Source organism: Labrus bergylta, chromosome 5 (assembly GCF_963930695.1).
Source record: "Labrus bergylta chromosome 5, fLabBer1.1, whole genome shotgun sequence".
Classification (NCBI taxonomy): Eukaryota; Metazoa; Chordata; class Actinopteri; order Labriformes; family Labridae; genus Labrus; species Labrus bergylta.
This window is the reverse complement of record NC_089199.1, coordinates 3,316,158-3,342,953: the sequence shown is the minus strand read 5'-3', so window position 1 is coordinate 3,342,953 and position 26,796 is coordinate 3,316,158. Positions and strand designations below refer to the sequence as shown.

General features: G+C 39.9%; 4 protein-coding genes across 6 annotated transcripts in view; 3 read left to right on the top strand and 1 right to left on the bottom strand.

Moving 5' to 3' along the window:
• LOC109984230 (trypsin-3-like) overlaps positions 1–1,182 on the top strand; it is a 3,633-nt gene extending 2,451 nt beyond the window's left edge. For all 3 annotated transcript variants that reach the window (XM_065955515.1, XM_065955516.1, XM_065955514.1), the window contains exons 5-6: positions 1–85; positions 798–1,182. The exon at positions 1–85 is cut by the window's left edge and continues 173 nt beyond it. In XM_065955515.1, coding sequence (XP_065811587.1) covers positions 1–85; positions 798–956 — 244 coding nt within the window. In that variant the 3' untranslated portion in view covers positions 957–1,182. The remainder of the gene's footprint in view (positions 86–797) is intronic.
• Positions 1,183–1,408: 226 nt separating this feature from the next.
• cdab (cytidine deaminase b) lies at positions 1,409–4,354 on the top strand. Its single transcript, XM_020634357.3, has 4 exons — positions 1,409–1,682; positions 2,540–2,651; positions 3,829–3,886; positions 4,041–4,354. The coding sequence occupies exons 1-4, from the start codon at positions 1,484–1,486 to the stop codon at positions 4,179–4,181; spliced, it is 510 nt and encodes a 169-aa protein (XP_020490013.1). The 5' UTR covers positions 1,409–1,483; the 3' UTR covers positions 4,182–4,354.
• A 78-nt stretch (positions 4,355–4,432) lies between these two features.
• On the bottom strand, positions 4,433–14,358 carry LOC109984260 (dnaJ homolog subfamily C member 16). The gene is made up of 15 exons (XM_020634343.3): positions 13,951–14,358; positions 13,702–13,768; positions 13,433–13,578; positions 12,819–12,994; positions 11,180–11,364; positions 10,518–10,622; positions 10,156–10,314; positions 9,866–9,996; positions 9,143–9,320; positions 8,795–8,977; positions 8,602–8,678; positions 8,387–8,467; positions 8,162–8,251; positions 6,886–7,056; positions 4,433–6,802 (listed from the first exon to the last, which is right to left on the bottom strand). The coding sequence occupies exons 1-15, from the start codon at positions 14,136–14,138 to the stop codon at positions 6,316–6,318; spliced, it is 2,424 nt and encodes an 807-aa protein (XP_020489999.2). The 5' UTR covers positions 14,139–14,358; the 3' UTR covers positions 4,433–6,315.
• A 1,394-nt stretch (positions 14,359–15,752) lies between these two features.
• On the top strand, positions 15,753–20,909 carry b3galt6 (UDP-Gal:betaGal beta 1,3-galactosyltransferase polypeptide 6). Its single transcript, XM_020634348.3, has 2 exons — positions 15,753–16,067; positions 16,569–20,909. Exon 2 carries the CDS (start codon positions 16,579–16,581, stop codon positions 17,596–17,598), a length of 1,020 nt encoding a protein of 339 aa, XP_020490004.1. The 5' UTR covers positions 15,753–16,067; positions 16,569–16,578; the 3' UTR covers positions 17,599–20,909.
• Positions 20,910–26,796: the final 5,887 nt, after the last annotated feature.

Genomic DNA, 26,796 nt, shown 5'->3' with positions numbered 1-26,796 from the left:
CCCCTGCTGGCGCTACTACTACTTCAGGACCACGCAGAACATGGTGTGTGCCGGCTCTGTCTCTGGAGGGAAAGACTCCTGTCAGGTGAGGCACAGAGTTGTGATGTGATGATCAAAAAGTTACAGTTTAAGTAGAAGAGATCACTGCTGATGTTGAACTATAACACAGAAAATGACTAATGTGTCAAATGTAACAGGAAGCATTATTTGGCTTTCATGTTGATTTCACAATAGTGAGGTTGTTACAGTATTTCATTAGTTCAATATTCTAAAAAGGCCAATTAATCACCATCAAAATTAAAACCAAACAAAATGCTGAAAGATTTTCATTAGCTACTCACAAACTTGAGCATGTGCTGTATGATGCTGGACATGAGTATTATTCTGAAAACACTAGTTAATGAGAGCAGAGTGCCAGAAAAGACCTAAGCAATCAAGCATCATACAGCACTTGAGCATGTGCTGTATGATGCTGGACATGAGTATTATTCTGAAAACACTAGTTAATGAGAGCAGAGTGCCAGAAAAGACCTAAGCAATGTTCAAAATGACATAAAAGAATATGCTCTGTAAAGCTGCGAGAAAATGTATATTTGAATGTTAATATTCTCCCAATTCAGCCATTTTTGCTGCTTCAAAACCTTTTATATGAATAATTGAGCCACAAAAAAAAGACGCAGATTCTCAGATGTGATCTCCTGGAAAAGACACAAGAAATCAGATCTGTCAAGCCCTCATTTTAACATTAATATGTGTCAGATAACCAAATTGCTAACTGTGTGTTTTTCCATTCTCAGGGTGACTCAGGAGGACCTCTTGTTTGTGATGGTAAGTTTGAGGGTATTGTGTCATGGGGCATAGGCTGTGCCTTTGCTAACTACCCCGGTGTCTACACCAAGGTCAGGAACTACCTGGGCTGGATCAACAGTGTCACTCAGACAAACAAAAGGAAATGAACAATTCTGTACTTAGACTCCACCGTGGTGAGGATTTAAATGGATCCTGATGGACTTAAAAGCCTAAACTTACTTTTAAATGTTTTCTTTTTATGTTTTTATATAAACTGTGTATATTATTATTAAGATTGATTTAGCAATTTATCATTGTTGCTCTACATGTCTCCACTCCTTCACTGACTCTGAGGTCAAAGAGAAGCTGGACTTGACAATAAAAATATATTTTCCCAAACCACCTTGTCCGTAATTCATCTGTAAAACTGTGATAAACATCTTGTCAGACAGGTGACTTACGGCACGCTGTCTATAGCTCCTCTTTAATCATTATGTCTGCACAAAATGAAAACGGCAACAACAGAGCTGCTCACATTTCCACACGACAGCATGTTGACATCCCTGCGACTGATTGGCTATGAGCGCTCCCTCTCCCCCACACCTTCACTCTGCCCCATTCACATTTAAAGCAGAGAGCCACAATAGACTCATTCACTGACACACAAATACAGACAAAGACCCAAAGAGAAAGTATGGACTGTGTCAAGTTCAGCGGGGATGTGATGCATATTAAGGAGCACGGCTCCAGACACTTGTCCCAGGAAGGAGCTGAAGTAGGAGTGAAGGAGCTGATCCAGCGGTCTCAGGAGGCCAAGAAGCAAGCCTACTGTCCGTACAGCAAGTTCAGAGTGGGAGCCGCGCTGCTGACCCTCGACAACTCCGTGTTTACAGGTAAGGCACAGATATCATTTGCCTCTGAATTATTTTAATACAGGACATGTTTAGCTTGAAGGGTTAAAACTAAGGGTTAGGATAAAAAGTCAAGTTTAATGACATTCTGTTTATCTTTAGTGATAAGTATGAAACCTAAACTCTACTTTTTATTCATCGTTTTCCAAACACCAACCTTTTAAGTTACAGTTTTAACCATTAGGGGCCACTTAAAGACTCTATATACAGCACAAGTATTCTAAAAGTGAACATTGTCAATCAGGGAAGAAGTCAGAGGTACATTATTATGCAATGTGTTTGAGTCAGCTCTGGTCTTTTTTATTCTTTAGATCATTGTGAATCCTTGAGAAGTAACAGACAGAGGATGTTAAACATCAACTCGATCACAGCTTCACTTTGATACACTAAGACAGAGGCAAAGTTACATGCAGTAGCTCATCAATAAACCGTTACCAGGCTCACTCTTTATTATCTAAAGAGATTTACACATTTCCCAAGATGATTAACAAATGCTCTCTTTCCTGTAAGCTAGGATGATCCTTTGTTGTTACACCACCTGCGTCATCTGTGCTGTTTATACAGACAGGGATGTCAAGTCATTGTCAACAGTCAGGAAAAAACACAGCTCTCCGGTCCATGGCTGGACTCTGCAAAGCCTGGCCTGTCACGTGTCCCTGGGGGGCAACAAGCTGGCAAACAGCTGTGAGAGCATAGACTCATTGAGTAACTATTTGACCAAGATAGAAGTAGATAGACAACTAGTTCAATGGTGAAAAGGCCATTTCCCTTCCACCTCATATTACTTTTTCATTCAACTGAAGAAACTCAAAATAGCTGATGGCATGTTTTCATTGCAGGTTGCAATGTGGAGAATGCCTGTTACAACCTAGGCGTGTGTGCTGAAAGAAACGCCATCTCAAAGGCAGTGTCCGAGGGCTACAGAAGCTTCAAAGCCATTGCAATCGCAAGGTAACTTCCCCTTTTTTAGTAATCGAAAAAACTGTAATGTGGAACGTGACTCTTCCCTGTCCTTGCACAAGCCCACATTCTCCAGTATTTCCAAACCATAACTCACTGTACTTACGTTTCCCTCTGCACGTCAACATATTGATCAAGCTTAACCTATTGCATGAGAGGGCACATGTCCAGATTATGTAAAACTTTTGCTCAAATATTGACCAACAGGTTGAGACGAGAAAAGGTTGAATATCAATCTTTGTCAGGCAGCAGTAAGCATGCTACACGTAAACTAATCATGTGATTTTAATTATCTTAATGATGACAATAACACCTATATCAGCATTCTGAGAAACATTTTAGGAAACAGAGATATAACGTTTATAGATCAGAGCTTATGGTAGCAGTAATTACTTTTCAGACTTATATCAGAGCAAATAGTCTTTTAGACTCAGAGACAGTGGGGAGTGTTGGAAAGAATAGAGGAACCTACAGAGTAATTAGATTCATACCCGATGTCGCCCTTGATCAGATGTCGCCCTTGAGCAACATCATGAAACCAAAACAACTCGCGCTGCATTGTTGTGTTAGCATGCTAATGCTAGTGATCTTTATTATGCTCGTATCTTCACACTGCATGTAAATTTACCTGAAATGAGCGTGATCTAGAAACACAGTTAAGCAGTGAGTACAGTATGTTATTCTTCTTTTCTCTAGTCCCTCAATTGAACAACTTTTATACGTGAGGGGAGGAGTCAGCCAGCTGTCCGGGCGATGTAAACAAACTGAAGATAGGACTCTGAAAACTCTGAAAACATCACAGACAGTGGGACTCGGGTGTTACACTCATTGTAGACAGTCATGACTCACAGAGTTATTTTCAGAGGATATACTTGATTTCTACATTTAAGTGTGAAATATCACATATAAAGCCTTTAAGTCAAAAAAAATATTTTTAACTTGTGCATTTTATTTTTTTATATTTTTTATTCGATTACGTTTCTAGACATTAGGAGCACTACTGTGGTCTACCTTTATTTATATTCATTACTATATTTCTATTACTTCTATAAACCAACGAAACAAATACATCCCTGCTTGTGTAAACTTTCTTGGACCAAACTAGATTCTGATTCCAGAAATTCAGATCTCTTGTTGTTTTCCCCCCCCCTTCATGTTTTCTTTGTAGCGACCTGAATGACCAGTTCATCTCCCCGTGTGGCGGCTGCAGGCAGTTCATGAGAGAGGTATGATCCATTACTAGAGCTGTGAACTCCATGAGGACAGTTTATAGAGAATTACAGATCCAGTTTGAACACAAAGCTGCTGCTCGGACAACATTTATTTACTTAACCACTTCCTGTATGTTATTTTATTTTTTTATGGGGTGTCCTCTGTCAGTTTGGGCCAAACTGGACCGTGTACCTGTCCAAACCTGACGGCTCGTACGTGACCATGACCGTGAATGAACTGCTGCCCGCCTCCTTCGGCCCTGAAGACCTGTCCATGAAGAAAGTATTTGACATTCCCAATGAGTACTGAGTCTGGCTTTGGTGTTTGGTCTTTGAGCCCTATGACATAGTCCGTGTTCAATGCTGTTTAATGTGTATCAAGCATGACTTTATTTATGGTAAATATTTGTTTTTGTATAATCTGCCCATTGTCACAGTGTCATATAATCTTAATTTGTTTTAATAAATGAGTCATTGAAAATCCACAAACTGACATTGATGTTATGATTGCTAGATCATTGCTTAGTTTTTTAAGAATCACTAAAGAAAATGAAATAAATATCCAAGCCTTGCCACATGTTTTATTATCTGTTTTAAAAGAAGTTTATTAAATAAGTTACACTTCATTTCTTACAATTTCATGTGGACATAGATGAAGTTCAAAGGACATTTAACAAAAAAAAGGATTAGAAGTTACAGTGTACTTCAAATATTGTTTGAGCAGCAAATGATTCCATTACAGAGTAGAAGAAGAAGAAAGAGGGGATGACACATTTAAGCTGTCAGCGCAAATTCCCTTAACATTTATTAGTGAGTTTAAGTTTAATTATTTCATGCATTCATGTTCACAATAATTTTAGGGGAGAAAATGGGGAAAATGTACTGTGGTAGCGGTTATTGTTTCTCCCTGATTCAGACAATTGACGTAAAAAAAAAAACTATCGAGATCAGACAAAGAGGCGGTTTTGAACTTCTACTTGGCTCAAAGCATACTTCAACTGAACACTAGCAAGAAATGCTAACTCGATACAAGGCGTAAAAACCTCAATTGTTTTCCCCGCAGTTTTTTAAAAACGTGAGATGTAAAAAAAAAACATGAGATGTAAATGGTGTCATCTGGTTATTGCCGCATACAGTGATGTGAGATTCTCTGTTCTGTTTTCAAGTTTAACTGAAGGCTCGTGAAGGTAAAAAAAAAAAAAACAACAAAAAATTAATAATTTATTCATAACGTCAGTGCATCAGTCTCAGTCTCCAAGCCTTTTTGTTTTTATTTGAACCCATGTGGAGATCTGATCACATACATATAGAGGTGAAATCTCAAACTCATTGGCTGAAGGGCTTTTCATTGTAAAAGAGGTGTTTAGGCTTAAGGCAAATTTTAGAGATCAGTTGTTCAAGGACTTAACTAGAGCAACAGTAAATCGCAAAGTCATGCTTTAAGATTTCCTCTTTTGAAATTTACAGAGGCAAAAGTTAAAAGATGATCAAAACTAATATTACTGGATGTTATCTGTAGCACACACATACTGCACATAGGCACATTCCACACACACACACACAGCAAACCACAGCTAACGACTTTACCTGGATGATTGTTGAGTGTACAGACAACTCCAGTGGTCACGTGGTAAGCAAGATTATGTAGCTGTAGATGGCTAACAACCAGAGATGGCTGCTATAAATGGGCCAGCAGGGCTAAGCTCCACCCCCTTCTTAAACAATAATGAGGAAATGATTCTTTGAATAACTAAGTTACCAAAAAAAACACATGACAGCCCGAGCACTGTGGCATCATCATCCAATCTCTTCCCTGATTTAAATGAGTGACATGGCTAGCTTCCTTGATTTGCTAATCATTTGGATTTAATTCTATCAGCCCACAGGCTGCCAGCTTTTGTTCAATGACACAGCTGTAGTGTTGCACTCTGTAGAGGTGCTTATAAGCTAGCTAAGGATCTCTTCTAGCCGTTGATTTTTCCTTATAAATTATAATGACAGTGATGGCACTAATTCTGTTAGTGTTGCTAATGGTCATTTTCTATTATGTGTTAGCATGCCTGTGTGTGTGTGTGTGTGAGAAAACTAGGCGTGTATGTGTGGGCTACAGCTCAAACCTAACAGGTTTTTTTTTTGTATTTTGTTTTGCTTCTCTGCGTCTCTGTGCAGAAGTCATCAAGCAGCTTAGCTTTTGTAGTTTTGCCTCTCTATGCGTTCTTTTGCAGCTTTTTAACATGCACTTAAACGCATTTTAAATGTTCGATTAGTGCACAAAGTCTAACCGCTAAATCTCTTATCTGCTCCACACTCTGTAACAGATAAATAAATAACATTCTGTAAACAGGATAAAACCGTTTTCAGTGCAGCAACCTGTGTAAAGAACTTAAAACAGAAGGTGAGACCAAAATATCTCTGCAACCCTTCGTACCTCTGTGACTGTGAGCTCAGCTCTCTGTGGAGAAGTTGTTTGTGGTTTCATCCAGAATAGGCCATGCAGGGACCTGTATTCTGGGTAGTGTGCCCTCCATTAGCCTCTCCATCCACAGTCCCAGCCTGTCCAGCTTGTGGTGGACGTCGATGGTGGTGGCCCTACTGGAGCCTCTCTTCCCTCCTGCCCCGTCCTCCCTGGAATGAGACCTGGACCTCGAGTGGGAGCTGGATCTGGACCTCGACCTGGACTTTCTCCTACTGTCGGAGGAGAACGAGGTTTCTGTCGAGGAGTCGTTGGGATCGTCCCCCGTGAAGACAGGTCTGAAGAGACACAGGTATTTCTTGTGGCCGTTGAGAGCCAGAACATGGCCGGAGTAGTCCGAAGACTCCTCGTCCTCCTCGTGGCCCTGGTCCTGCACGGCAGAGGTTGAGCGAAGGAGCGACGGCATCCAGTGGCGGTGCTTATCAGCGTTGAGAAAGGAGAAGTGGAGATTCTGAGTCCTGTAGAGAGAGAAAGGTTCAGGATTAACAAGTGAACATAATACATGAGGATGGGGAAAAAAAAAAAAGACATGCAGCTTTACCCAGAGAAAGAGAAAACCTCCTTGGCAAATTTCCTGAGCAGGGCGGTCTTGGAGGCGTTGGTAAGCACCAGTACGACATTGATGTGTCCCGGCCTCAGTTTGACCAGGTTGCTGGTGTAAGTGAGGTCTGTCAGCTCGGTCACTTCCACAAAGTCCTTCTTCGGAGGACGGCTGTATGGACGAAGGAGAAAAACAGAGGGCAGAGACACTTAGTTGACATTTTGCAGAAAAACATGAATTATATCCCTTTTTGTTCAGTTGTGTAAGGAGTGGATGGCTGCTGAGGGATTTTAAAAAACACTCTGCTAATTGCTTAAACTAACTTATTTTCCCTCGTGAAGAATTCAGTTAAAGCTTTTTGGAGCATGTTAATTATCGCTGTGTGCTATAATTTACCTTACCTCCTGCAGCAGATGTTTCCAAACGTATCCTCACATAGCTTAAGTTGAAGAGCATTCACTGACTCCATAATCTAGAATACTTTCAGCGCCGTCTGCGGCACATTTGGCAGAGAGTCAGAGCTAAGTTACTTCTTTATGAAAGCAGTCTTATGCGTGCCTTTGCGGAGTAATTCAAAGAGTAAGTCAAAGTAAAGGTTTTCAAAAAAAATAAACGCACGTACACATGTGTCTGAGTAGGTCAATCTGTGATTTATGGTGCGTTCTATTTGATTGTGGAAGTCAGAAATTCGGAGTTGCTCTTCTGATACCTCATCAGGGACACCCCCCTCACAATACGACTTCACAAATTAAACGACTTCACGGTGGAAAGGTCAAAGGAGAAGCTGTGATGAGTAATCCGAGTGTAAAGCTCACCCTCACAGAAGAGCAGTGTGCATCAGTCAGCTGTAAAGACAGACCCTTGGCCACATGCGTATCTGCTGCCATACTTTTCCACAGATTTGTTTACTCTGTAATTTACACCTCAGGTTGCTTCTAGAATACATCAATTCATTAACACTATACTGCTGAGTCATGTTTGATTTTTATTGAGGAGAATTCTTGTGGGACTACATGAGGCTGCTTTTGACAACTCAAGGACGTGCTTCATTGTGAACCACAAACCCCCCCCCCCCCCCCCCCCCACCGTGGTCCAGCCCAGTTGGATAAACAGCAACTCATCTGAAAAATGAGTTCAAACCACATCAATCAGGGAGTCTGCGTCGCAATCACAACACGTTTTTTGGAGTTCTTATCACACATTTTCTGCAGTCTTATTTGTGAGCAGAGACTGAGGCCAGAGTTTCCTGCTTCCATCTTTGTTTGACCTACGTTACCTTGTGGTATTAGCTCGACTCGAAGCCTCCTCCTCAGTCTGTGGTTGCTCCTTTGGTTTCGGTTTACGAGGTTTGCTTTCGCCTGGCTCACTTAATAAAACATCACAAATAGAAAAAAATAATCAGTTTGGATATCGATAACTTTTACCTCTATGGGGACAAATCTAGTCTGCATGTGGCTTAAGCTGGAGTCAAAACCACAGCACATTTACACGTCTCTCTCACCTGAAGGCCTGAATGATGACTGTGCCAAACAGAATGAAGAGGGCAGAGAAGATCAGCGACAGGATGGGCATCATCTCTCGCCTTGATGAGGGGACACATGACACATGTAATGAGTTAACCACGTGGGAGAAGATTCATGCCATATCAGACAATAACAAGCCTTTCTTTTGCACTAAACAAATGATGCAAACTCTTCAGCGGAAGTGCTGTCTCACCAGTTTGAGTAGAGGAGGTCATCATATACTTGAAGGATGTAATCATAGGCAGCGTTCATCCACTGAATTATAAACATCTGGAAAGTTGAATATCAAAAATAAAAACATTGGCATTCATCAAAAAGGTTCCGGCTTCAGGTGTGTGTAAGCCACCGCCCCGTAGAAGTAAAGAGTGTGTGTCTACGGGATTTACCGGAGCCATCTCGTTATTGAGTTCAGGCAGGGTGGATTCCAAGGTCAGGTACGTGGGGTCTTTCTGAAGGAGCTCCAGCTGTTCATGGAGACGGTACTTATCCTCCTCGCTGCCATTCCAGCCGCCGCTTACAGAGCGGTAGAGAACCCTGCCAGCCTGGCTCCGCCTCTCGAGAAGCACAACCTGTAAGAGATGTTAAGAATGATTTTAACGGGGTGCCCTGGCAGCAAAGTGGTTAGGCTATAAGTCCTCCAAGCTGGCTTCCATCACTACTTGCTTTGATTTTCTTAAATATTTTTATTGAGGAGTCATGTTAGTAAGTTTGTATGATTTTTATAAACCACTGACCTGAGGTGAGAGTGCGGCCTGATTGTGGAGCAGAGCCTGACAGAGAGGCTGCTGGTGTCGCTGATAGACGTACGCAAACCGCAGCACCTCTTTACTGTTCGCCGACGCAAAGTCAAGGAAGGCCTTATTGCCCGAGAGAAAGGCTGGGTCCTCCCCTGTGATCAGCAGCACACAGTACCTGCAAAGATTTCAAGTTTCTTTAGCGATCCCAGGATTTTCATTCAAATTCACAAGAACCTGGTTGAGCTTGTTTTCCTTTTCTTTCTTTTACAAAATCAGTGTGAGTAGAAAGGGAGTGGTGAGGCGATGATGAAGGTCGTCGTTTTAGAGCTCCTGTGAGGAAGACTAAAAGACTCCAGGTCTCATTTTTACCAAGTGCAATTAATATGTTAAACAACAATTAGCTATTTGTTGCTCTTTTTGCACACCTCCACTTTGCACTTTAATGACTTGAATTTCTATTCTGTTATGGGCTCTTGACTGATTTTATTGCGCTGTTTTTATTTGGTTTTACATTTTGCTGTGCTGTCTGATTTTAAAATTTGTTTTGGTTTATGTTTTATGCTGATGTTGTCCTTGTGTTTCTTGTCTTCTGTGTGCTCCTGTTGCAACGCAAGATTTCCCCTTGTGGGACACTAAAAAAATCTGAATCTGAAGACGCATTCTCTTATTATACAAGAGTTCAATGTCAGTGAGATATTAACAGCAGGACCAGAAGCTTACTTCCTCCGACGGTGAAACTGCTTTACAGGACAGAGCTCATCAAAGAGCTGCTGGTTGACCAGCCGCGGCACCTGCAGGAACTTGTTGTTGGAGACAAACTCATCCATGATCTGTCGCTTCATCCCTCTTGCCTGAAAGAGAAAAAGAAAAGACAGAGGCTGTGAAGCGAGAACATGTTTAAGAGCTCAATTAAAAAATATATGAACTGGTAAAAATTTATAATTTTATCAAAATCAAAAAATGGTTAAGCCTTGAAGAGTGATAAAGACTTAACGCTGTAATGGGTGTACCTGGATGATGTCCACAGGCTTCTGTGTATCCTCCTTAAAGAGCAGCATGGTGGGGGCGTAGGTGTTTATGTTGAACTGCCGCAGTATTCGAGTGCTGTGTGTTTCACCTTGATCCACGTAGCCGAAGCGCACATAGTCTCTGAAGGCAAACGCTGTTAACTGGAGAGTGGAGGTGGGAAGATGTGATCCTTAAAATACTTTTTCCATCTACACATTTCAAGTTCTTTTACATTAACTCTGAACCAGAGACAAGGTAGTTAGTCTCATTAGTCAGAAATACATTTCCAGTTCATTTGACATTGCGTTGTATACAATTCTGTATCTGCAGGTGCTTCTCTGCTTCCTGTGAACACATAACTTACTTTGTACAGTAGAGAGGCGGAAGGGACTTGGTCAAACAAGAGAACACTGGGCTTATTTTCAGCATGCCAGTTATCCATAAAAGCCACGTAGTTGTTATCTGAGACCTGAAAAACAATGAAAAGTAGTTCAATTATGTGTTCTTGCCATAGGCGATTTTAGACCCTTTAGTCCCAGCTTGAAGCGCCTGTGTGTGCACATACGGGCAACCAAATAAAATAATTAGGAAGAATGCATTCGAGCTGTTTTTGTGGTTTTGCTCCTCGAAATGGAGGGGGGGTAAATATTATTAAAAGCGGATTTAAAGCCTCCTACTTGATTTGCTGCTTCAACCAAAAGTGGCATTGACGAGCACTATGACTCCACTTCTTTGGGTGAAATTTTGGGGCTTTTTTTTGCATTCATAAAACGCCTGGGGGGGGAAAACAGCTAGGAGCGACTGTCCATGCGCATAGGGGTGAAAAAATAAAATGGAAAATGGATTGAGCAAACGTAGAGCTCTCGCTGTTGCTTTGCTCCTAGACAAGGTACTTAACAAGTAGTGCTTTTGAATCTACCTTAACCTAATCAGGCCCAGTATGTTATCCATGATAAGATCTATAAAATCCAGAAAAAACATTAGACTATAATTCCTCAGAAACAGCCACACGTCAATGGCATTTACCTTTTCCACCAGTTTCTGGGGCAGCAGGTCTTCTATGAACTGTCGCAGGTGCTCCCGAACCACAGCCTGATGGAAGAAGGTCACTCTGCCGTTCACCAGCCCTATGATGGAGGGTGCACGATGGGCGCCCAGCTGGTTGGCCAGGCGACGCTCATAACCCAGGTCCACAATGCCAATACCAACACCTGATGCAGGAGGAAAAGAAAACAGACTGGTATTGTATCTGTAGACCACCTGCAACTTTTTTATGTTATGTTATTCAAGTGATTTTGGACAATAAATCCAGTAACAGCAAACACAGAGCGCTGCCTTACTGTTCACACTTCTGGTGACAAAACTGCTGTGTTCATTTTTATATGAATTCTCGTATCGCAAGAACAATGACATTGCAATTTTTTAGTGTCCCCTCCCTAATATAGACACAACAAACTTAGATCATGTTCTTAAAGCAACTCCTGTCTTTCACCAAACATCCAGCGGAAAGGGACTATCTAATGGATCTGCTCCATAAAAAATGCATAGATTCTGTTTTTACGGTTTTGCAGAGTTCTGTTTCCATCCAGCGATATATTTAAGCACCTGAGGAAACAAGCCAACATGGCATTAAGTCACATGAGATCAGGTTCTTTTACTGTTCAGTTGATGATGACAATGACGGAGAGGGGTTCATTGAATTATCAAGAAGCACTGAAATCACAGTTAGCTGCTTTTTAAACTGGTACAGTGGTTTATTGTTGTCCAGCACAAAAAACATAACTTATAGGATGTTCTCAGTAATTCAAATGAAAATAACTACACACAGTGCAAACGATCTCACCCAAACTGAACATTAGTAGCTTTGTAATGGATGCTGGGCCAAAGCTGTCATACCACATTGCATTATATGGTACAGTTGTGCATATTACTTATGAACCGCTGAAGATACAAACACTGCAAGAGTATTTTAGAATTTGTGTTAGGTTCCAAATAACTCTTCAAAAAGGTCATTTTAGTGTCTGCTGGATGCGTTAGAAAAAAAACAGTTTTCATACCAAATTTAACATACTACTCTATAAGGCCATAATGAGTCAATCTTCTGTTCTGCTCCTCTTGTTGTGGTATTTTACCCCGAACTATCCAAGTCTGTTTAGTCAGGTTAAGCTTCTACTAGGGTATATATTCAGACAGAGTAAAGCTTTTTTACGAGCTGATACAGCCTGATGATTAAGACCAACAAAGGGTCCACTGGGTTACATAAATATGCAGGGATATTTTTCAAGAGCAGGCCACTTGGGTACAACAGAGCCAGCATGGGATTAAGTAGAGTGGAAACTTGTAATTGTTCTTCCACTTTGCAGAATTGACTCAACAACTTTAAATGCATCCCCAGTGTCAAAACTTTGTGACCTCGTGTTTAATTCATCCAATGAACAAATAAACCCTGATGAATAATTAAAGAAATTACTTTCTGTAAAGCACCTCAACACTTACAATGACATATAACGGCCTGCCACTGAGCAGACATCGACCTTATGTTGTGATACTTTACGGATCATAACAATCAAACCAGTCCTGACTCAGAGCGCGTGCGTGCGTGGGTGCGTGTGTGCGTGTGTGTGTGTGTGTGTGTGTGTGTGTGTGTGTGGGGGGGGGAGATTACCCAGAGGCTCCAGCTCCTGCACCGTCTCCTTCCACACAGGCTCGATGTGGATGCATGCAAAGCACCACTCAGAGGTCACTTTGATGAGGTACGGCCTCTTGTGGCTGTCTGGAAGGACATCAGTGTTAAACTGTGCGTGGTGAAGCAGGTACTTGCTGTCTGCAAAGTCCCTGGACCTGGAGGAGGGTTGGAAACAAGACAGTGAGCCTTTTTATAAACATACAGCCTACAGAGTGATGTTCTGTCAGGCCTGTGAGAGACTCCTATCCGTCCATCCTTTCTCAATCTTGGGCTACATTGTTACAACATTTAGTTTTTTAGTCAGACTTTTTGGATCTTCTTATTTATATGAGCTTTAAAATCAAAATCTAAGGATAACTGGTTTGCATTTGAGCAGCAACCAAGTCAGCAACCAATAGTTTTACATTAAAAAAAGAATGTCATATACAATAAATTGGATTATTTAAAACACCAGTTCTACTTCTCTTTAGCATCGAAGCTCAGATTATTTACTTTAAATTGCACATTTTTTGTCCAAATTCTGCTGATACTGATGTAGACACTGACCACAACCCCTGTGATTAATGAAAGACAAAGTTCTCAACGTGGAGTACCTGGGGAAATGGAAAAAAGACTCATCGAAGTAGAAGCTGTTGTGAAAGCCGCGGAAGCCTTGCTGCTGAGACTGTCCATAGGGCTGGTTTTCATCCACCTGGCCATAGCGGTCAAAGTTGGACCGCCGTTCCTCATTAGACAGAATCTGTAAAGTAAAAGGACAGTGACAACTGTGTTTTTTTTATGACTGCAGAGAGAACATAATTCAGAAAGTAAATTAGACTGAGTGAGCCACACAAACAAACAGGACATGAGCCATGTCACCGACCTCATATGACTTGGAAACCTTGATGAACATGTCTTCAGCTTTGGGGTCCTTATTCTTGTCTGGGTGCCTGGAAGAGTCCATCAGAGGACATCATAAATCACAGTTATGTGTTGCAGAGGGTTAGGAAGTTGTCAGTTCAACGTTTTACATGTGATGATAAAAAAAAAGCACAGTGGTTAAGTGAAAATGGACCATCTTCTACTTCCAAAATGAGATGGCCTTTAGGGGGACTTGCTGTCAATCACTCACCATTCTTTGGCCAGATTCTTGTAAGCCTTCTTGATTTCTGCTTGACTCGCACTCCTGCTGACACCCAGGATTTTGTAGGGGTCTGATTCAGACGATGTTCTCACCATCTGTACAGCCACACTTAGCAGAAAAATGGCGAGCAAAGCTGGACATGTCAGAGAATGTCGGCAGGTTCTCCTGACCGTCATAGCTTCCGTCTGTCCTCCTCGTCCAACGTTTATACCACTTAGACCCCGAGATGCCCGTCGGTCGATCAACCTTACAAATGTATTCTGTGACTATCAAACCAGTAGGTTACATACCCGGCTCGGTTCACGTCTTGAATTTTAAGTTCACTACTTACGACATGCTAGCGGTTTACTACGATAAGGCCATTATTTTTTCAGCAAACGCATTTAGTCAGTGTCACATCCGCAATAAAAGCTTGAGCTTCCGCTTATGTATTTCAAAATAAAAGGAGCGTAATTATTTTTCAATCTAATTAAATATCTGTTTTTTATGAGGGACAAAAAATGACCAAAGTATAAATAAATAAATAAATAAATGTTGGGAGAAATGCATACAATAATGTATAAATAATTAAATAATTAAATAAATGCATCAATAAATATACAAATGCTGAAAACAATACATCAATGAATAAATAATAAATACACTTTGTTAATGAAAAAGGCTATTTATGTATTTATTCATTTATTAGCGTATTTCTACAGTTATATATGTATCAATGCATACATTTCCACATTAATTGAGTTATTAATTTATTTCCGTATTTTTACATTTACAAATCTATTTATTTCTGTGTCCAGGTCGTAAGAGGAAATTTTAATTTGCTTCTGTCTGTTTTTCAAAATTGACCAATCCTACTTCAGTAATGTTAGGACGGCCCACATAAATACATAAATAAATATATGAATATATTTATTTACATATTTATTGTATGCATTTCTCCCAACATTTATTTATTTATACTTTAGTCATTTTTTGTCCCTCATAGTTTTTACCATAGACTGTAAATATATTTTTACATGAGTTCTGAATAAATTACAATACAACATGGGGCTATAAAGAAGATCTCGCATACTGTAAAACACAAGAGATACGGAGTTTTCTGGCGTGCTGTATGTGTCACAGAGTCACAAACAATGGGTAAACAAAGCAATAATGAGCGTTGAATCACAGTTTGAACTTGTAAAGGTTGATGATGGTAAAAGAGAGTATGCTGTAAGTTAAAATATATCAGACCTCGTTTTAAGGTTGTGAATATCCACTCTAAATTAATTTAAATCGTGTGCGCAGGCAATTTTTATGCTTTTATTTTGAATCAATGAAAAATAACATCAGGGTTTGGGTTTGTCTTGCTTATTTCTTAAAACTTGACAACTATTTCACACTGGCATAATGCGCATGCGCAAATCAGCGGCCGTGCTATCGCTCCCTGTTTTTTATTCGTTTCAATATAATAATGTTATATTAAATAATAATTCATTTTCTGATACGGCTGTTCTATTAAGAATCATCACTTTCATATATATATTAAAAACTATTCAATTAAATATATTGTACATTTTTCATGTTATTTAAATTTCATACAGTTCCTGGCCAAAAAAAACTTTAAAGGAAGACTTGCCATTTCGTTGTATGTTGATGATTCCCAGTAGGTATTTTTTTTCATTTCAAAACTCACATTGAAAATTTTACCGAAACAGATTGAGACATTATTTACTTTGTAAATATTGATTTATTTTTCTTTTTTCCCCCTATTTAGTTTGGGCTTCACTTCCGTTTCCGCTGTCGTCACAGTCATACAGAACTGATTTGGTTTTTTGCACCATGTAACAAAAAAGATGAATTCTTTGGTACCTGAAACACATCACCCGTCGAACGATTTAACCTGGTCGCTGTAACCTGCGTAGTCGGAAAAGCTTGACCCTCTGGTTTCCATCTCCAGTTTGAACCAATATGAACAACTTGAGCACGTTTGCATTCTGTGGAGTCAGCTTACCAAGTGCGCACAAAGTCTTATAGCGGTAGCTAGCGTTAGCTCTGCAAAGCTGCCGTCTGTGGCCCGTTTCGGCTGTTTCACGCACAGGAACCGGTTCTTTGAACAAGCTCAGGTAACTAACAAACATGTATAATTCTATTACTGAAAACAACAATGTTCCGAAACATATTGCTTAATTCAATAACACAGTTAAGCAAGCTGATGGTCATGCCACACAATGATGGGTATGCAGCTGTGAAGTGGTTTTTCTGTTATCTTCCTCAAAATCTGACAATCACTTGTCCTTACTATCAAACTCTGAATGACAGGATTTGAAGGTGCTACTCATAGTTAACTGCACAGACTAAAACTAGACCTAATTTCCTGATGTTATTGAATGTTTGTTTACATCTGTAAAAACTGTAATAACAGCTATAAACAACCAGAAGTGCTCTGTGATCGATAACTGCAACATCCCTAAACCACATATTTACTATATCGAACAATGAGAAACACAAAATAAGTCATTGGTTGTGTGTTACCTGTGCTATTTTCTTTTTGCAATGTTGCATGCTTGAAGAAATGTAAGTTTCTAGGTCTAATGTTTGTGTTTTGGTTATATATTTCATTTCAGACTCAACGCCATGCATCTGTTACGTCTAGTGTGCCGCCACAAGACAGCCCTGGTCATTGGCACAGTGTGCAGCTTTGCTGTAGTTCTGGTTTTCTTGGCCAAATGTACCTCAGAAACCCTGAAACAGGGCCACCAGGATCCACCAGGCCTAGCCCCTCATGCAATTGCGTTGCAATCCCATCCAGAAAATCACAATCCCCCCTCTACATCTAAAGACTTGTCAGCACTGCTGGTGGTCCTCATCACAACTGGACCAAAGTACACAGAGAGGAGGAGTATCATCCGCAGCACCTGGCTGGCCAAGCGGGACTCAGATGTTCTGGCCATGTTTGTGGTGGGAACTCAGGGGCTTCCCAATGAGGACCTTCAGAACCTGAACACAGAGCAGGGGAGGCACAAGGATCTCCTCTTACTGCCTGACTTGCGAGATTCTTACGAGAACTTAACACTGAAGCTGATGCACATGTACTCCTGGCTGGACCAGAATGCAGAGTTCAAGTTTGTCCTCAAAGCAGATGATGACACATTTGCTCGCTTGGACATCCTGAAGGAGGAGCTGAAGGGGAAAGAGCCCAGCCGATTATACTGGGGCTTCTTTTCAGGGAGGGGGCGAGTGAAAACAGCTGGAAAGTGGCGGGAAAGCTCATGGGAGCTTTGTGACTACTACCTGCCCTACGCACTGGGAGGGGGCTACATCCTCTCAGCAGACCTTGTACATTATATTCATATTAGTGCAGGGTACTTAAAAACATGGCAGAGTGAGGATGTGTCACTGGGCGCTTGGCTGGCACCAGTGGATGTTCGCAGAGTACATGACCCACGCTTTGACACAGAATACAAATCGCGTGGTTGCAACAACAAATACCTGGTGACACATAAGCAGAGCTTGGAGGACATGCTGGAAAAACACCAGACTTTGCAGCGTGACGGCCGGCTCTGCAAGGAGGAAGTCAAGCTGCGATTGTCCTATGTCTACGACTGGAGTGTTCCACCATCACAGTGCTGCCAAAGGAAGGACGGCATTCCTTAAATATGTTCTTTTAACAAGACTGAAGGTACACCCTGTTGAACATCTCTCTTGTCTGAAAAAGTTAAGCAGTAATACTTTTCAACCAAGGCAAGGAATTCCATTTAAAGATGTGTAATGGGTCCCTGACAGACATCAAAATAAATGTGCTAAAACTGTTTAAAAGGTTATTTCAGATTTGGAGAATCCTTTAAATTGCAACAACAAAAACCGGATCACCCAATCACTTCGTATATTTGCAACATACATTCAGCTAAGCACAATCTTTTCTTCCGTTGAAACCAATTTGAAGCTTTTTTTTTTAAATTGCGTGCAGAGTTTCCAATTTCATTAAGACTAATATAGGTGTCATGTGTTATAAGCAACACCTGGTCTTATTTGTTTTGGATTGGGGCAGATAAAGCAATGAGACCTGTTTTTTATTCTCTTCTGCTTACAGAATCAAATAAGGTTTTTACAAATCTGAAAAGTGTCTTTAAAGTCTTTATATGTGATTTTTCACACTTAAATATAATAGAAATCAAGTATATCCTCTGAAAATAACTCTGTGAGTCATGACTGTCTACAATGGGTGTAACACCTGAGTCCCACTGTCTGTGATGTTTTCAGAGTTTTCAGAGTCCTATCTTCACTTTGTTTACATCGGCAGGACAGCCGGCTGACTCCTCCCCTCACGTATAAAAGTTGTTTAATTGAGGGACTAGAGAAAAGAAGAATAACATACTGTACTCACTGCTTAACTGTGTTTCTAGATCACGCTCATTTCAGGTAAATTTACATGCAGTGTGAAGATACGAGCATAATAAAGATCGCTAGCATTAGCATGCTAACACAACAATGCACCGCAAGTTGTTTTGGTTTCATGCTGACGCTCAAGGGCGACATCTGCTGGATCAAAAAATCACATATAAAGCCTTTAAACAGTCCATATGGTAATATAGTCAAGGTCTGACTACTCAAAATGACATCTGTTTTTTACTTGACTGGGTTTATTGTGAGATGGGAAGAGTGATATAACAAAGCTGATATCTCTATTTCCAAAAAAAAAAAAAAAAGTTTTTAAACAGCATAAAACATATTCGGCCATCTGGTTTTGCGACTTTAAACGGCATGATACTAAAGAATAGACCCCATAACTTATGAACTAACTGACGACTTTAGCCGTGTCTTCTTGCTTACCAGTGAATTCGTTTGGCCCGGTTCTGTGGACCCATATGAATGTGCTCCTTACGGCTTATTCACCACATCTGTTCCTCTTCTTCCCTGTCTTTGTTCCCCTGCTGTTCCTCTCGCGGAATACGTTCCAACACTATGACATATGTTTCAAGATGATCTCAATATAAAAGAAAATACAGGGTAACACAGATGGGAGACTCTGACCCTGCCAGGATGTCTTTCTTGAAAGCAATTTTGCATTTGTATTTTATTTATTGTTAATTTATTGTGCAGCAAGTACCTCACACTGGTATTGATATGGGACTTCAGAACAGTGGCTGTGGTCGCTGCTTGTGATCAAAGTTTTGTATTTATTAACTGCTTGGGGGACAGGAAATGTTCACTTTTTAAATGTCAAATGTTTGTTTACGGTCAATGGTACTCAACAAGATGTCATGTGTTTTGAAGTGCAAGAAAAAAAAATGGTTGAATGTTTTACCATTCAACAGGCCGCCTTATTCTTTATACTGGAGTTTATGTGAAGGGTTTATGATTACTTCTACATGTCCAAGTTATTCTGAACACTTATAACTCGAGATCCAAACTTTTTCTGACTTGAAATGTCAAGTTGTTTGTTCATGTTTGTTTCCAAACAAATCACAGATTCAGTTGGACAAACCTGCGGGGGACTACCTGCTGGCACTTGGTAACTTTAAACTAAAAGCAAAATAATTGTAAGGTCCATGAATTTCAAGTGTCTACTTTTTTATCTTCAACATGAACTGTTTGTCCTCATTCCTAAAGCTATGTCTTGCAAATGATCAAACGGTATGAAATGATGGAGATTTTAATTTTAATTTTTTTTACTGCTGTTAAGTTTTTTTGTCACCATCGTCTCACTGTTGTCACTAGTAATATATATACATACTTGGATCTTTTTGGGCCTGTTCTGTGCACACATCTATTGCATGGCTGTCCATTCTGGGTGAGAGATCCCTCCTCTGTGACTCCCTAAGTCACCTTGCTGAGTTTCCTTGCTCAAAGGATTTTTTTCCTTGTTTTTTCTGTTTATCTCAGTTATCTTAACTTGATAATACTCCAGTAATGAAAAATGTAAATTTGAGTTTTTAAAACTTTTATAATTCTTAGTCAAGGGTACTCCAAGTGCATCAAACAGATCTATGGCGACCGTCAGACACATTGTGCAGCCCTTGAACATGACATGGAATGCATACCTTAACCATTACACGGTTATTATTAAGTAATAAGAAATAATCTTGAGAATATTCAAATAACATATTTGATTAGTAAAAAAAAAGAATCAATCATTAGAAAGAGAACATAACCATGATTGTCATTGGTTTTAAGTGAAAATAGTAAAGCATAATTTGCATCAAGAGATTTAAAATATTAAAATGTTATGGATTGAGGCATTATTTCTGCAAATTGTGTTTTCACAGGTTCAACCACTCTTAAAGGAAAACCCTTGCCTCAGGGTCTTTCTTGATATGCCCAAAGAGGTAAATGATGTAACAGCAAATGGTGTGGCTACTCTCCTAAAACCCAACTACTCAGTTTTAGGAAGTAACAGGAGACCAAAGGAGGAGTACATGGTGGTGAAGTTCAGAGAGTTTCTTCACAGTGTACAAGGTAAATTCATGCTACCAAAGTATGTATAGTGGGGTGGCATAACTTAACTATCATTTATTTTGTGATAAAAACACCCAAAAACATCCATATGTTTTCACAATAGTTATTTGTTCAGTGTTCATTTATTAATTGTTACCAAAATAACATTTTCTTAATGCAGTGGTTCTCAAATCTTTTCTGGTATTCCTAACTCAGAAACCAATTTAACTTCATGAACATTTTTAAATTGATAATTAACAAAATGGGAAACTGACCGATGACATGTTTACATATAACATTTATTTCATTATATCCATCAATAATCCATGGGAGATATGTGAAACGAGCTACTGCTGTGTCACAGGATGACTAGATCAAGTCAAACTTGGAATTACTGTATGGACATGTTCATGAAAAAATTAAAGGGAGAGTAAACTGAAAATGCAGTTCAGGAATCAATGTTGACATCACCGTGGTAATGGCTAACATGCTGTATGTAATTTTCATTAAAGGTCCCATATTATGCTTTTTCTGGTTTTATATGCTCTTAAGTGTGTTTTCCAAGTGTCCTGTGCATGTTTAGGCACATCTATGTGCAAAAATTCAAAGTCCACGTCAACGCGGCTTCTCCTACGTCCTCTTGTTAGCTGTAGCATTAGCTGCATGTAACGCTCGGTTCTAGCCCCCCTCGATAAAAAATTGTCAGTCCGACGTCATTGTCAGTGTGAGATCACTGATCTAAGCCCATTGGCTCGTTGTGGCAAGCCCTGCAGCTCATGTTGCACGCCCATTAACTTCTGTAGAACGCCCACGATATGCCTAGACTGCGGTAGCACAGTAGTGCTAAGGTGCTAATGTTTATGCTCCCCTCGGACGGAGCCAGTGGCTGCGTTTCCAATGTGGTAAAAGAGGCGGGACATTTCCGAGAACCGTGCTGAGCAACTGACCAATAACGACAGAGCGTATCGGCAGACCAATCGGAGCAGACTTGGCCCACGTGGGGCTCTGCAGTGGGGGCTCAGCAGAGCGTAGCTGACAGACTCAGAGCGTAGCGGGAGCACGGAGGAGCAGTACATGAAAACAGACACTTTTTTCGGACTTTACAAACCCCAAAAAGGGCAAAATATGGGCTCTTTAATTTCTCTTTTAAAAAAAAGACATCATATAATGTTACGACAATGAATGGCGTCTAGGGGATGCTCATTCTCTAAAACAAGGTACATAAGCTACACAAACAAAGGCTGGCTGGCGGTGTAGTGTGTGGGCTTACCTCCGGTCAGCAGTCAGTGGCGTGCTCGGACCGTCAGGCTTCACACAAGCTGCCAGCACAAGCACACAGTCTCTTTCTCAAGTTCTGTTGTTTGTTTACAAGTTGGTCAAACGAAAAGGAACCAAAATCGGGAGGTAGTGGATGTCAGGGCACACAATGTCACATACTTTTCACACCTGTGCCACTGTGTTAATTAATAAGCCCCACCCACTACCAGCCAGCCAAAAACAAAAAGAGGAAGTCATGCTTACTCACAGACTTTAGAACCTAACTATATCTAAATATTTGGGGCCGAACCATCTCTGGCTCAACCACAATGAGTTGATTGTTGTGACTTACCATTAGGAAAGCCTGACTATCTCTATTGTCCAACCTGTAAGAATTCCAATTCTGTAATTTAACTGTCTAATATCTGAGTTCAAGATAAGCAAGTGTAACCCGTGTGTAAAGCATGTGTTCTGCGTTGTGTTCTGGGTTGCAGAAATAAATCAGGAGACAGCTCTTGGGTTCTGGTTCTGTATTCAACAAATAAAAGCACATATCAGTCCTGTGTGTGTGTGTGTGTGTGTCGAGAGTCGAGCATCTCCTCTCTGACCAAAGTTGTAATGGCTCTCTGGCCTTGTTTACGTTCACACATTAAACATTAATTCAAAATAATGCGATATAATCAACAGCACTTCAAAATAAACACAATTGTTAAAAAACGATATTATCCAAAATAAAGTTAAAATAAATAGATACATAATAAATACAACATAAGAAAAATATTTAGAAAACTAACCCAAATAAACTATACAATAAGACATCAAATCAACAATAATATGGAACCAGAAAATCCCTTACATTTAGCATCTATGTACAGCATATAAATTCACATTGGTAGTTTTAATATTTACATATATTAATGAGACACACAAAAAAAAACCTCTCCATACCTGTATTCAACAAATAAAAGCACAAATCAGTCCTGTGTGTGTGTGTTGTCAGAGTCCAGCATCTCCCCTGACAAAAGACAAATGTATCCTTAGGGAGAGACCGGGTTTCCTACTGCGCGAGACACTAGCTTATCACTGTACATTAGCCGTTAATATTTATGACGAAACTAATTAATAACTTTATATATAATACTCCAAACTTTGCAAAACTGATACAGAATAAAACAAATATGATCATAAACCGAACACCACAGTTTGATTACATGTGAACTATAAAAAGATGGAGCATTAATCACTATAAACCTACCTCTGACCAAGTTGAAACGGCTCTGGCCCGAGCGCGCACATACCGTGCACGCACTTACCACCATCATTACGCACAGACACACACACAGACTCCAAAATAAACAGGCAGGAGAGCAATGGAAAACAATTAGATTTAAAATGAAGAATTAGTGTTTTGGGGAAATTCATGTCATCAATAACGACCTGTTACACAAGCAATGTATTTATTTTCTATTGTTTTGTACCTTTTTCATCCTTTTAGAGAAGGAACTTGAGGAGCGTCTAAATAACAGGAACTTAACTGAGGCAGAGAGAGCTTTCATCCTGTCGTTGAATCCTGGGCACATCCTGGCCTTTACAACAGGAAGCTCTAGAGTACCTGCTATTGGATTTTCTCCCAGCCCAAAACTTACTTTGATCCATGATGAAAAAAATCACTTCTCTGTTGCACACACATGCTCTTATGAGCTTGAAATATTTGTCAATGCAAAGAATCTGGCAGATAATGACAATTTTGAGAACCATTTTCTTGTGGCTCTGATGAATGGAGCCATTTTTAGTGCAGTCTAGTAGCTAGGCAAAGACAGACAAAAGTAAACATTTCTGATTGTATTTGTTTGTTTTCTGTTATGACTTTTGATGTTGTGAATACTGTCTTTCAAAAAGTCAGTTTATAGAAGTTGTCTCTGCAAAAAATGTTCGTTGACAAATCTGTCAGTTTTCTTTTAAGCTGAATGCCCATAAAATGGCAAGATGTTTTTAGAGTATATATGATCTCACACATACTGTTATATGACAAAAAGTGGCATTAAAGAAGATGAAAACACCAATTTAGCAATTGTCAATTTTATTTCATCATTATTTGTAGCCATGTTCATGAATATGGTAACGAGTTAGTTACACAATCTTGTTGAATACAAATTCCTGCACTCTGTTATATAATGTTTTTCCTTTGTTACCATCATGTTCAAGTGGGTTTACTGTACCAACAAGTTCCTGCATATCCTGCTGGTTAAGTTGGAAAAATAAGTGGTCTGCATGAGCTATTGTTGAGTCGACTGTTCTTTCCTCATTTGCAGCTTCTGGGTGGTTCAGTAACACAAGATGTCGGTCTAGTGTGAAAAGCTGAACTGGGGTCCTGTTCCGTTCAGAGGAAATTGAATGATTGTTAAATGCAGCTTTGAACTCATTCAATGTTTGGTTGATCCTGGGGATGTACACATAATGAAGACAAAATAAATCTGATTCATTTTTTACATCCAAGGCCTCCAATGATTCTAACTCATAGAAAACAGGTGCAAACACATCATGGCAGTTCCTGTTCAAGTCCCGATTGAAGCGTTCAATTCGCTGGTTATGGACAGAGCTTCCAGTTAACACCGAGTTTTCATCTCTATGCTCTCTCATGTCTTCCCAAATCATGACAGTCTCCCCACCTTTATCAGTCCGGATGTGACAAGGCCGGCCGTTTTCGCTGATAGCTGTACTGAAGAGCTCCATTACAGTGTCAGCTCGATTGTTGCTAGAGCACTGCAGAAACATTAGCTTTCTACTATAACCATCCATTGCACCATGTACGACTAATTTCCATCTTATGAGTTTGTGATTGCCATCTATGTGCCAAATATAGTTTGGAAAAGGCACAGTATATACTTGTCTTTGTATTGTAGTCGTTCTCCTGGATTCAACACCAGCTCTATCAAGACATTTTATAGAGTCTCTGAGACGACGTCTCTGCACTATAATGTTTCTTGCACGCAAATGTCTATTGAGCATAACTTCTCCAACATGAGGATGTTCTGCCTTGACCTCACTTATGGTTGCATCCAATTCCTCATCAGAAATGTTTGAAAATTTTGTTCGCCTTATGTTGTATTCCCGCATTAGCTTGTACAATGTTGGTCTGGAGATTCGCAGGACTGAAGCAACTTCAGAAAGTGATGTTCCTAGCAGCAACAAACTCACTATGTCCTCTTTGGAAATGATGGTACTCCCCTCCTGAGAAAGAGAAAGAGAGGGAAAAGGCGTGAGCTACACATTTTGTTGACATGGAGGATGTTTTTTATCACACTTGGTTTAAAAACAGCTTCATATTTAAATTGTCTTTGAATCTAGTAACTGGTGACATCACAAGATGAAAACAGCTGTTACTGATATATTTGCACAATGAAGCACTGTATTAGAATTTGTGTTCCTTTATTTTTTTTTTCAGAATGGGTTGTGGGTTTTTATAAATATTCATTATTCATAATAAAGACAAATCAACAGGATGAGTTCAATAATTAAAGTTCTGTCTTCCTGTAAAATGATCTAATCTAACCAACTGTATGTTATGAAGTTAAACACTAGATGGCAGCGAAGGCAAACCAGTCCAATCCACAATGATGTAAGTGTGCTCATTAATCAGAGATATAATCTCAATTTGATGTCAGTTTCTACGAGAGTAGAACAATATATTAAAAAATGTATGGATTCTGGGAACTGTAGTCAATAATGCCACTTAAAATAGATTATTGAAAATGGGGGCTGTCAGTGTTTTAACAAAGACCACCCATCCTCTCGGGTGCAGCCTGAAGCCAAGTACCTGTCTCAGCATCACTGATTGAAGTCTGGCCGGGGACTAAGACAATGATTTTCTGTCCCGACAGGTAGATTCATGACTTCATTATTAAATTCTTAGATTCAAGGCACAGGATTAATGCTGTTCTCTGAATGCAGGCCCCACATTAGAACACAGGATGCCACAAATCACAGCTGAGCCTTTGAATGATGAACCTCATTCAGACAAACTTTTGTGAAAGGAATGGTGAATATAAAGAGCCTGCTGGTATAGTTTCACAAACAGATGGCTGAGGAGTGCTGCTGCCTGGCTGATGGTGTATGAATGTGAGCACTGCCTGATGTTATGTGTAGTCAGCACTTGTGGATTCAACATAATTCATCTGACATCTGAATTCAGGTGCTGCCTCAATAGCTCTACCCTAGATTATAGGGCATGAAATACTGCAACAATAAATCTATAGATTACATAACACAGCCGATGGAGGATCCCGTTACAGAAGCTTCAAATATTTCAAGCATCCCTCATGTGACTCAGGGAAATTTGTAAGCAAAAACCCCTGAGACTCAAGATCCTGTTTGCTTTTCAGAAAATGAAGCACTATCAGAGAGGCAAGACAACTGGCTGTGTCATCTTTGACCTTTAGGCCTCTTTCAGCTCATATAGCCCAAGTGTCCTCTTTCTCCAATATTATTTTATCTCTCGTCGTTATACTTCGACTCAACTGGATAGCAAATGCCAGAGTGAGTTTAATATGCTGCTGGTTGAAAATGTTAAACAATAGGCTTATACGCTTATCTTAATAAAAAGTAAGGAGGAGGATACAGTACCTCCACCACTATAAAACAACAAGGCTAATTCCTTTGTTTTTGTTATACATTGAATACATTTTAAGATCACAAGATGCATATGAAACAAAAGTTTGAATTAAAACATTTTTTGCTATATAGATGTAGTAAACATGAGGAGCATTCTGGTACTATTAAGTTGCTTTGTCCTAAGGTTTTAATGTATATAGATATCAATACCAGGAAATAAAAGCTTAAATACTCAACTTTTGTCTCACATGCATATTTTATCTTAAACTCAAAAGTCAGGGAAGCCGGTAGCCTAGTGGTTAGGATGCATTCCCATCTATAAAGGGTCTTGTCCTTGAAGTGGGCGGCCCAGGTTCAAATTTGACCTGATCCTTTAATACATGTAATTTCCTACCATCTCTGTCCCCGATTTCCGACTCCATCCTCTGTCCTCTCTCTACAACAATGGTGTTGAGGCTCAGAAATAAAAAAATAAATCAAAAGTAATGTTATCTATGTACAACAAATTGAAAGGGCTTGGCGGCATTCTTCCAGTACTTGAGCAGAGGA

Coding starts and splice junctions, on each gene's coding strand:
- b3galt6 (XM_020634348.3), top strand. CDS start 16,579: ATGCATCTGTTACGTCTAGTGTGCCGCCACAAGACAGCCCTGGTCATT.
- LOC109984260 (XM_020634343.3), bottom strand. CDS start 14,138: ATGACGGTCAGGAGAACCTGCCGACATTCTCTGACATGTCCAGCTTTG. Junction 13,769..13,950: donor AAGAATCTGGCCAAAGAATG/GTGAGTGATTGA, acceptor GGACTCTTCCAG/GCACCCAGACAAGAATAAGG. Junction 9,997..10,155: donor AGCCTGTGGACATCATCCAG/GTACACCCATTA, acceptor TTTCTCTTTCAG/GCAAGAGGGATGAAGCGACA.
- cdab (XM_020634357.3), top strand. CDS start 1,484: ATGGACTGTGTCAAGTTCAGCGGGGATGTGATGCATATTAAGGAGCAC. Junction 1,683..2,539: donor CGACAACTCCGTGTTTACAG/GTAAGGCACAGA, acceptor TTTTCATTGCAG/GTTGCAATGTGGAGAATGCC. Junction 2,652..3,828: donor AAAGCCATTGCAATCGCAAG/GTAACTTCCCCT, acceptor TTTTCTTTGTAG/CGACCTGAATGACCAGTTCA.